Below are 10,932 nucleotides of genomic sequence, written 5' to 3' on the forward strand. Positions count from 1 at the left end.
AATAAAATAAAAGAAGAGGATTTGGGTGCTTTCCCCGGGAACATCCAAACGCTGCAGGGCTGGGAACGCGTGCGTGCCTGTTTACGTTGCACTCCCTCGCCCTCGTGTTTAACTGCTCAAATTAAATTTCACACCAGTCTGCCCAGAGCATCGGCACACGCGCCAGAAACCCATGCCTGGGATAAAATTAAAATCTGTGCTATTTATGCAAGGATCAAATATAGCGCGCGTTTCACGCTGTCTGGATTTCAGAAGGCTGTCTGTAGGTTTACAAATGGACGCACACAACATATACTTACGTTATTTAGAAACAGCGACGTATTATTAAGTCAAGAAAGCGTGATTTATCCTCAGAGCCACTGAGCAGCGAGGTTCCCCGAGCGAGCGTCAGTATCTGGTGCGCTGGCGGGACGCATGGGGGAGCCCTCCCTTTGCTGTTGGGGTGTGTTGGGCGCCTGGGGAGAGTCCCCCCACCCTGTGCGGTGCTTGAGTCTCAACCGTCACATCCTCACTGCAGGGCAAGCACTGCCTTGGGAGCCGTGAGTGCAGCGACTAATTGGCCAGCAAAGGAGCTGGGCAGGGGGAGCTGGGAGGGGGGCCTGCAACTCCCTGGAGCTCTATGCACGTGTCGTTTTCCCGAAGCAAAGAGTCAGCCGCTCATTTAGAAATGTACGTGTTTATAAACCGAAGGGCGGCAGACAGCTAAGAAACACATGATCACCATGCAATCCACACATTTTCCTAGAAGGGCAAATGTTTACCAGCCTTCCAACCATTCAGCTCCACGGTTTGGTGTAAAAGAAGGGGGAAACGCTTTGGCGTAAACCAGGAGCCTTACGAGAGCCCATCCGACGATGCGTGGCTCCTCTAACGAGCTTCTCACGAGTAACAGGCCTGACATGTTGGGGCCGGTAATTCCTCGTCGTAGGGGCCGTCCCGTGCATCGCAAGATGGTGATCGGCATGCCCGGCCCTGACTCACCAGACGCCAGCAGCATCCCCTCCTCCCCACGTGTGACAACCCAGAGCGCTCCCCAAGAAGGCAAGTGGACCCTGGTTGAGAACCACTGCTCTGGGCACCAGGCCAAGCACTAACGCCAGCTGCTCTGGGTCCGATGTGAGTGGCCACGTACCGTGAGCAAGCTGGTGCCCACAGCAGGAGACGGGGTGCAGCTGAACCAGGGGGACCAGCACACGGAGGGCATGCTTCCACTCGGGGTCACAGGCAGTGCTGACGAGGGTTTTTCTGGCACCTTCCTCAAGACTGCATCCCCCTTGCTCTCTCTGCGTTCGTTCCTGACTTATATTCTGCCATTTCTTTCACTTCATCCGTGGGCTCTGGCCTGTGCCGTGGGCCATGGCCTGTCGACCTCAGTGGACGGTTAAGTTTTCCACAGAACCATGTCCAACACCTTGAAGATGTCGCCCAGGCCCCATCCAGGCTCCACTTCTCCCCGTAAAGCATCAGTCCTTTCCAGCTCGTTTTTATGGGTCTCCGTTTGAATCCCTCTACCACTCCGGTTCGTTTTCTTCGCAGCGTCTAGTCTCGCTCTGTGTGCCTAAGTGGATTTTACACAGTCCTGAGCACCCGGAACAACGCCGTGGAGTTTAAGTGTGAGCAAGCTGGTGCCCACAGCAGGAGACGGGGTGCAGCTGAACCAGGGGGACCAGCACACGGAGGGCATGCTTCCACTCGGGGTCACAGGCAGTGCTGACGCGGGCTTTTCTGGCACCTTCCTCGAGACTGCATCCCCCTTGCTCTCTCTGCGTTCCTGACTTATATTCTGCCATTTCTTCCACTTCATCCGTGGGCTCTGGCCTGTGCCGTGGGCCCTGGCCTGTCAACCTCAGTGGACGGTTAAGTTTTCCACAGAACCATGTCCAACACCTTGAAGATGTCGCCCAGGCCCCATCCAGGCTCCACTTCTCCTTGTAAAGCATCAGTCCTTTCCAGCTCGTTTTTATGGGTCTCTGTTTGAATCCCTCTACCACTCCGGTTCATTTTCTTTGCAGCGTCTAGTCTCGCTCTGTGTGCCTAAGTGGATTTTACACAGTCCTGAGCACCCGGAACAACGCCGTGGAGTTTAAGTAACGGTGATTTAGGCGAACGACCGCTACGATTTATGAAGTGCTCCCGCGTTCCGAGTTCGGTTAGGCACTCTACCCGACAGCGACTGCTCATTGTCCTAACACTCTGCGGAGCCCGTGTTATTATCTTCGGTGTGTGGACGGGGAACCTGAGAACCGACCTGTCCGCTACCCCCTCCAAGTCCCTCCCCTGGTTCAGTCCAAGTTGTGACCCGGGAGCCCAGGCCTCCTGACCTTGGCCAGTGCCCTCCTCCTTCACCCGCAAGCACAGGGAACATCCCATCCGCATGCAGCCAACTTACAAGCCTCTCATTCCTAATCGTGTAAAAAGGCAAACGCCGTCAACGTCTAAGGCAGCCACTTCTACCTGAATTTCTTTCAAACATCCTCTGGATTTGTTAGAAGGTAATTTTCCTGCTTACTTATCCTGGGAAAGGTAGGGCTTCCCACTCCCAAACTGTGACGTGACCAACCACGTCCGTCCAAGGCTCTTCGTTATATGGATTTTCACTAGCACTACTTTTAGAAAACTGTTAGCTTTTTCTTTCGAAAAAATGTAGCTAACATGACCAAGATTAAAAAGCACAAACAGGAGAGATTTTGAAAGGCGGGCAACGAGCGACGGTGTTTTCTGAATGAGGTTATTCATTACTGAGGCGAGTGGAGGACATAGTTAGAGGCGGGGCTGTTTCTAGGTGTGGACTGAGCCCGTCTTGGCTGCAGAAGCTCGGTGCTCGGGTTTTTTTTTTCTGTGGGGGCAGCGACAACTGTGGGCCTTTCTTGACTTCACACCTCTCCAAATTACCCTGGGTCTCCCCGCCCTGGTCAGGGTGTGTTCAGGAGGCAACCAATGCATGTGTCTCTCTCACACTGATGTTTCTCTCTCTCTCAAAGTCTCTTTAAAAGATCACCCCCTGCACTGGCCAGCGTGGCTCAGTAGTTAGAGTACAGGTCTAGGTCCACAGACCAAAGGGTTTCGAGTTTGATTCCCGGTCAAGGGCACGTACCTGGGTGGCAGGTTTGATCCCCGCCCTGGTCAGGGTGTGTTCAGGAGGTAACCAATGCATGTGTCTCTCTCACATTGATGTTTCTCTCTCTCTCTCTCTCTCTCCCCTCCCTCCCTCCCTCCCTCCCTTTCTCCTTCCCTAACAATTTCTCTCTAAAAAAGCAATAGAAAAATATCAGGTGAGGATTAACAACAACATCATCATCCCCTAACATAACCATATCAAGACACATAAACATAAGCACAATAACTACTGGTGAGACGTTATTAAGTTTCGATGTGAGCCAGGTCACCACCCTCAAGCCAGAGAGAGCTGGAGACCGCACCTCTAATTTGAACAGGCAAACACATTTGATGGGGATGGAAGGGAACATGTAATTTCGCTGAATAAGATGAAAGACTGGCCATCTCACTGTACATTTTTTTTTTCTCAAGAAAAATGACACTGATCAGATAAATTAGGGGAGATCAGTTCTGGTCCAAAGAGACAGCCACCTACAAGCTTCGGTTAAATTCATTATCTGTCTAGGTACTGGGGTTACAGGCTGGGAAACAAAACTTTATGCTCACATGCCAACTGGAGAGCAGTGTCGGCAAATCACACAGCTCCATAATTATAATGCAAATATTTGGCCAAAAAAACAACAACACACCCCTGTGTTTCATCCCATAATCCAATCTGTCCACTGCAGGTGCCCAAGGTACATACAGGCGGAGCTACGCCTGAGGCATCCTGCTCCCAATGACCATAAATTCAATGGACATAGACTCATGAAACTATCCCTTTGTTCATCGTCGCTCCTTCCATGGAAGTTCAAGTTCCCTCAGTGCACAGGCCTTGCCTGACTCGCCATGGCTGTATCCCAAGAGCTTAACACAAGGCTAGCACCCTATGAGCGTTCAGTAAACAGCGCAAAGGGACCCACACAGGGAAGAAGGCCTGTGCAGACGGAGGTGGAGACTGGCATGATGCAGCCAGAGGCAGGGGATGCCAGGAGCCACCAGAAGCCAGAGCCAAGGAAGGGATCCTTTAGAGCAGCGGTCGCCAACCTTACGGACCTCAAGGATCACCAGTGGTCTGCGGACCACCGGCTGGCGACCGCTGCTTTAGCCTGCAGGGAGAGCACAGCCCTGGGAAACCTCCATTTCAGACTTCCAGGCTCCAGAATGGTGAGAGAAACTTGTTGTTGCTTTAAGTTGCCACGGAAAGGAACAGACCTCACCTGAAGTCTGCACTACCTCCTGAAGTGTTATCATGGCTGTTTGAAAGCCACCCGCTCCACCTTTCGGGACCCTGAACAGAAGCCCATTGGCCACTGTGAATCTCCGAAGACACCTGTCGCTCCCTGTCTTATCCTTACCCACGCACGCCTCACCTCCTCGAGGAAGGCAGGCGCTGGGTCTTACAGACCCCATCATACCCAGCAAAGAGCCCAGCACAGCGGGGCGTGTAACCAGCAAATAAGGAACGCCTGCCGGATGCACGAGTGAGCAGTACGCTCTCTCCTGCCACAGCCAACACAAACCAGGAGCATTTCTCATTCAGGTTTCCCAGGAGCAAAACAGATTCTCTCTTCCTTTCCTCCCTATTTAAACTCACCCATTTGTCTGGGCGAAAAGCTAAGGGAAGTTTGATTCTGGGAGCAGTCGCTCTGTCTCAGGACCAGCTCAGCAGTTGTTTTTCTTGCCTTTCATAGCAAGTGTTTTAATTCATGGAGGCCTCAGAAAGACGTCTTAGTCTTAACACAGACTCCAGAGACCACAGATGTTTACTCATCCAGGGAGCCGGGGGGGGGGGGGGGGGGGGCGCGGACGGTGCAGAGCGCACCACATCTTGTGCCGAGATCAGCCCCACTCGGCAAGGCAGACACCCAACCGTCTCTCGACTTGTCAAGACCAGCCTCCCACTGAGCTACATTCTGAGTTGGGATGGCCAACCGCGTCCCCCATTAGCATTTAATCTCTGGCATTTCATCTTGCTCTGCGCCCCCTCCCTTATCTGGCTCCGTGTCCCCCTTCCTTGCGTTCTCAGCGCAGGGAGGGAAAGTCACGGAGCTCAGCAAGATCGAAGCTCTGACTCTGCCCAGCGGCAACAAGGGAAAGAGGGAGTCAGCCGCAGAGGTGAGGTCTTCCCGCTCCTGTTTGCTCGGCAGCAGCACTACCCACGGCCCCTCCCAAGCTCTGGGGGGGCACAGAGCCTCCGCCACACATGGGCCCAGGGACCAGAAGCCAGGTGACTGAGGCGGAACCCCAGGCGGGACCCCTCGGACTTCCTGCCCTAAATGTTCCCGCACTCCTTCTCCCAGCTTGCAGGGCGCCACTTGTCTGATTCAAACTTAGTAGAAAAAGAAACGGATGCCCCCAAATACTCCTTTTTTTTTTTAAGTATAGTTGACCCATGTCAGTTACACTAGTTTTAGGTGAACGATATAGTGATTCACCATTTTTATACCTTGCACTCTGATCACCCCAATAACTCCAGTAATCAATCATCTGTCATCATGCAAACTTATCACAATATTGACTACATTCCCCTCCCCTTTTCACCCATTCCCCCATCCCTAAACAGAAACCTAACACTTTATTCTTGAAAAGGAGGAATTTCTTATTAAAATCCCTAGAATGCCACCCGTGCCCCTGCCACCGTGAGAGGGCACCCTATGCCACCCGGGCCCCCCTCCCCCGCCCCGAGAAAGCCGAGTTGGGAGGTTACCTCGGTGCAGCACGATGTGGTCGATCATGTTGCGCTTGTATTTGGTGTGGTAGAGGCAGAGGGGACAGCGAAGGTCTTTGGGGCCCTCCTCCGGAACAGCCGAGTGCCCGGCTTCCACGTGCATAGTAAAAGCAGATCTGGGGGAGAGGTGGGAGACAGACAGGCGATCAGTGTGACAAGGGACCGGTTCACTCGCGTGCATACCCCCTGCTGGCGACCTGGCTACAGGCTTCCCGTGTGACGCCCTTGCTTGAGGGCCCAAACCACTGCCGTAGGTCATGGTTGCTCACCAGGAGCTCCTGGGTCACCCACCCAACAACGGACCATGGTCGCACAGTGGTCTCCTTTCTGGGAATTTTGCCACTTGGCTGGATTCAAACTTAGTATAAAAGGAAATGGATTCCCCTAAATACTTTTTTTTTTAAGTATAGTTGATAGATATTAGTTATACTAGTTTTAGGTGTACCATATAATGATTCAACATTTTTTATACCTTATATGACCACCCCACTAATTCTAGAAATTATCTGTCACTACGCAAACTTACAGTATTGTTGACTAGATTCCCCTCCCCATTTCACCCATCCCCCCACCCCTCTGGTTTCCATTTCTATGAGTCTACCTAACACTTTATTCTGGAAAGTGAGAAATTATTGAAATCATTACAACAAAATCCCTACGAGAACGCATTTCTCATCATGCTTGGAAGGAGAGGGACTACTTTAAAGATGGGTGACTGACCACCTGCCTCATGACTCTTCACAGGTGAGGGGGCGGGCAAGTCGGTGAGGAAGCAAGACCTCACCAATCGGTAAACTACACTCAGAGCCGGAGTTCAGCCTAAAGGCGGGAGAGTACTGCTGCCTCCCCTTCAGCCTTCTCAAAAGTTCACAATTTTTTAAAAACACATTTTTTAATTGATTTCAGAGAGGAAGGGAGAGGGAGATAGAAACATCAATGATAAGAGAGAATCATTGATCGCTGCCTCCTGCAAGCCTCCTACTGGGGATCGAGCCGGCAACCCAGGCATGTGCCCTGACAGGGAATTGAACAGTGACCTCCTGGTTCATAGGTCAATGATCAACCACTGGGAGAAAGTTCACCATTTACAAAGCCTTAATAAGACATTTAATCTCTTAAGAATGGATGAAATCAAGAGCTGAATGGGTGAGGTCCTCTTCTTATTAACCTGAGTGCTTCCCCCTGGGGAAAGGTGCACACCTGTGGGTGGGCCCGTGTCCCCTGGGCCCTGTGGCCTCCTCTCAGTTCTAAGGTCACATGCATATTTCTCTGGAACACACCAAACTGAGTGAAGCGTCAGAGATACAACACTTTCCCATCGAGTCCCGGCAACCACGGGCTGCTGCAGGAGAGACCGGCTGATCCTGCAGGAAGCCCTCTCGCCAGCCTCTCCGTGTGGGGTCTGTAGTCAGGACTGCGGCGGCCTGAGGCTCAGGTCCCGACTGCACCAGGGGCAGATAGTAACAGCCTTACATCTGCAACACGATTACTTTCAGCTTTTTAAATTCATGTTTACTTTGTGCCAGGCACTTCAGATGCATGGGTTCATTTACTCCTAAGAGCTCTGTGCGGTAGGTACTATTATTATCTTTATTTTACAGATAAGGAGCCAGAGACACAGAGAGGCTGAGTGACTTATCCAAAGTCACACAGCCAATAAGGAGCAAAGCTGGGATTCAAACCCAGGCAGTCAAGGCTCCGCATTCTACACTCACCTAAACGGTATCTCCCGGGAGGAGATGACTTCACAGGAGTTTACTTTAAATGACAGGCAGCACCCCATTCTTTGAGCGCATGGGTGCTGCCCCTCACAGGAGCAAAGCTGGCTTTGGATGGTCTTTTTCTAGACTGGAACTCGCTATCTACGGTTGCTCAAGTTTAGGCTTCACAGTGCCGGGGTCTTGATTCTCTGGGGTTTCTAAATAACGTGATCTTGAGAAATAAGACTTTTCTACCAGGGTAGCAGGGAAGTCACTATTGCCCAATGTTCTCCCCTTGGACTTGGACTGTCAAGAACATTTTCCCCCCAAAGACAAATAAAAGGAAAGGGCAACAGTGACAGAGCGCCAAGGGGAAGCACTCACCGCTTCATGCCCGGGGCTGGGGAAACCCTTTGCGGGATCTCACGCCTGGGGGCACCTACTTGCTTTGACTTTTTCCCCCTAGATGTTTCCTGCCTGGTTTATCTCCTCAGTCTTCGTCCACAGGACTCTGAGAAGTTGTAGGAATATGCAGGCGCAGGCTCAAGGCCCGGCTTTCTCTCCAACGCTGTGGAAAGGGACCGTACATCACGGGGCAGAGCCCTGTGCTCCCCTGCGCCACCTGGACAAAGCCCCGGGGAGAGCGACCTCCCGGGGGTGTCCATGTTGGGATGCTTTGACTTTTAAACTTGTTTGTTCTGACACAGCTCTTCATCCCTCCCACACGCCCCCAAGCAGTCTCCTGGAACCAGCCTTTTGTGGTACAGACTGGGCCCAACCCCTGCATCACCCGCCCGGCTGGGCCTCCCTTGAGCTCCAGGTCGGAGGGTGTAAGGAGCGTGTGGTGAGGGGCGGAGCGGGTGCAGCCACCTCGTGCTGCGAGGCTGTCCTTCACGCCACTTACTTAAAGCCTGTGTAAAAAGAGCAGTCCTTGCACTTGAAGAGCTTCTTCCCGCCGTGCTTGTCCCTGTAGTGGCGCCTGATGCTCTGGATGTAGCCGGAGGAGAATTCACAGAATTCGCAGTGGAGCACCGCCTCGGCTTTCTGCTCCCCGGCAGCTCCGGAGAGCGGCCCGGGGCTGACGCGGCTGTTGTTCCTCGCCAGCGCGGCCGACTGGTAGTGGTTCAGCTGCTGCTGCACATCCGGAGGCTCCGAGTAGGACGAGTCTGTGGACAGACGGGGGACATGACGTGGACACAGAGAACACAGTGGGGTGACGCTCGGAAACCCCCGACGTTTGTTCCGCGGACGCTTTTTAAGGGGCTGGGGAATGAGCCCCTCTTTCATCTTCATTTACACTTGACAGCACTTCTCTGGGGGAAGGCGGGGAGGGAGGACTTGTCACTCCCTTTCCTCTGACTTGGAGGGCCCATGCCATTTGGAAAGAAAACTCTGAGGTTCAAGGTTTCAAAGTGAAGGAAGAAAGGGAACTGTGTTCCGTAAAGGAGACTGCAGCGTGGCCACTGGCTGCTGCAGGACACCCGTCCTTGTGGGTGAGATCAATAAACCGCACAATGAGCCCAGGACCCCAGGGGAGAGAGGCAGGTAAGGAGGTGATGCAATACCCCTCCCCCCCACCCCCGTCTGCAGCCCAGAATTAGTCAAACCTCCCCCTCCCCTCAAAAAAGCCTTTAACAGAAGTGCTCTGGCTCACGGCACTCGCCAATATAAAAATGTTTTATGCCTTCACAGTCGAGCGATTTAAATTTTAGAATATCAAAATCCAACAGTGCTCCCCTGGAATGGATGGTTAGAGCTGAGTCAGCATGGAAATGGAGATTTACTCACAAATCCCATTAAAATGAAATGCAAACAAGTTTCCCTGAAAGGTGTTTTGAAGTTTGCCATTCGGACGAGAATGTCGGAAACGACAGGCACCAATCTCAACCCCAGGAGCCTCCAAGGCCCGGGGCGGAGAGATGCGGCCTCGATGGCTGGGAAAATTGGAGTTTCTTCTTTAAATTAAAAAAAAAAAGTAAGTAAATAATTTCTTTGAAAAAAAAAATAAAAGAAAGGCCTTGAACCTTTTCCCAACACGCAGCGTTGCCTGCTGAGGCTGGGAGTTCGACAGCACGGTCCCGGGTCACCTACAGCGGCCGCGGGAGGTGCGACCACGCAGGTGAACTTCAGTGGAACTTTCCTCAAAAAGTACACACACGGCTCTTCTCTGACAGCCTTTCAGACAGCAGGGAGAGGGGACAAGGCTGCACCCGCCTCCTCCCCACTTGACGGACACTTCATGTTGCAGGGCACGACCCCCCGCAAACGAGGAGGGTTCGGCAAAACCCGTATGTGACGAAAGTACTCGGTCCATCCCGCTGGCCTCTTCGTTTCCAAAAACAAAACCAGAGCAGCCTCGCTTACCGGGAAGGCATCTCCTGCCTTCAACATACGAAGCCACCCTCTTCCGTTCTCGCCTTCCTCCCCACCCCCAATCTGTGCTCCTCACGACTGAGAAAAACCCCTTTGGAAATTGTACACGAACCTGCCAGATGCACAGAAATGAAACAAAAGAAAACGTGAACAATACCGGAGCCTCCCTGGGTTCCTTACCAGGTGTGAAGGGAAGACAAAGGGAGAGGGAAGGCAGGACACACTGAATTCATTCTGCCCCATTCTTTCATCTCCCTCTTCTCTAGTCCTCGACCTCGCTGATGAACCCACTCAGGATCACAACAATGCGATTGTCAACTTCTCATTCTTCCTTTCAATAGCAGGCTTGTTTACCATTTCAGGGATTGTTCGAGAGGTTTCCTACTTAAACCCTCAAGACCAGTTTCTGCTTAAAACATACAATGAAGCACACAACGCACCCGCCTCTCTCGTTAACGCGGCGTGAGCTGCGGGCTCTGTACGGTCCCACCAGCACCCCAAGCCCGTCCCTCCCAGCAGTGCTTGTCCTGCTTCCCTCTTAGCTCCTCAGAAGGGAAGTTCTGTGACCCACTATCCATACACACGTCTCCTTAGACTTAGCCCGTATTCTCTCTAGGGTCCATTGCATATTCCATTGATCTCAAAGCAATGAATTTGACACCTGAACTCCAGTGTTTACATGTGATATGAAACCAGAAGAAACAGACATGCACGGAGTGGTGGGGAAAGCACCCCAAGAAAGGGAGGCTCCTCACCCTCCCCAAGTGGCAAGGCAACAGGTCGGACCAAGACAGACGTGTGTATCCATGTTATAAACTCCCCTTTTCCTGGGTAAGTCACATGTACAGGTTTATTTACAGCAACAAGCAACTCCCACCCCTTAATGATACAATTGTAACAACGCCCAGGTTATAGCTTTTGGGGTCTTTTTAGCGCTTTACTTTCCTCTCTGGTGCCAACACACACACACACACACAGTCTCTCTCTCTCTCTCTCTGTCCCCCCCCCCCCCCCCCCCCCCCCCCCCCCGTT

At 52.4% G+C, this 10,932-nt stretch overlaps 1 protein-coding gene across 1 annotated transcript in view; it reads right to left on the reverse strand.

Annotated features, from left to right (window-relative positions):
- Positions 1-10,932, reverse strand: part of ZNF462 (zinc finger protein 462) — an 88,059-nt gene that overhangs the window by 22,842 nt on the left and 54,285 nt on the right. The window contains exons 8-9 of the mRNA XM_014534456.1: positions 8,432-8,693; positions 5,807-5,943 (exon numbers count right to left, since the gene is read on the reverse strand). Of these exons, the coding sequence (XP_014389942.1) occupies positions 5,807-5,943; positions 8,432-8,693 (399 nt within the window). The remainder of the gene's footprint in view (positions 1-5,806; positions 5,944-8,431; positions 8,694-10,932) is intronic.

Source organism: Myotis brandtii, unplaced genomic scaffold (genome assembly GCF_000412655.1).
Source record: "Myotis brandtii unplaced genomic scaffold, ASM41265v1 scaffold13, whole genome shotgun sequence".
Taxonomy (NCBI): domain Eukaryota; kingdom Metazoa; phylum Chordata; class Mammalia; order Chiroptera; family Vespertilionidae; genus Myotis; species Myotis brandtii.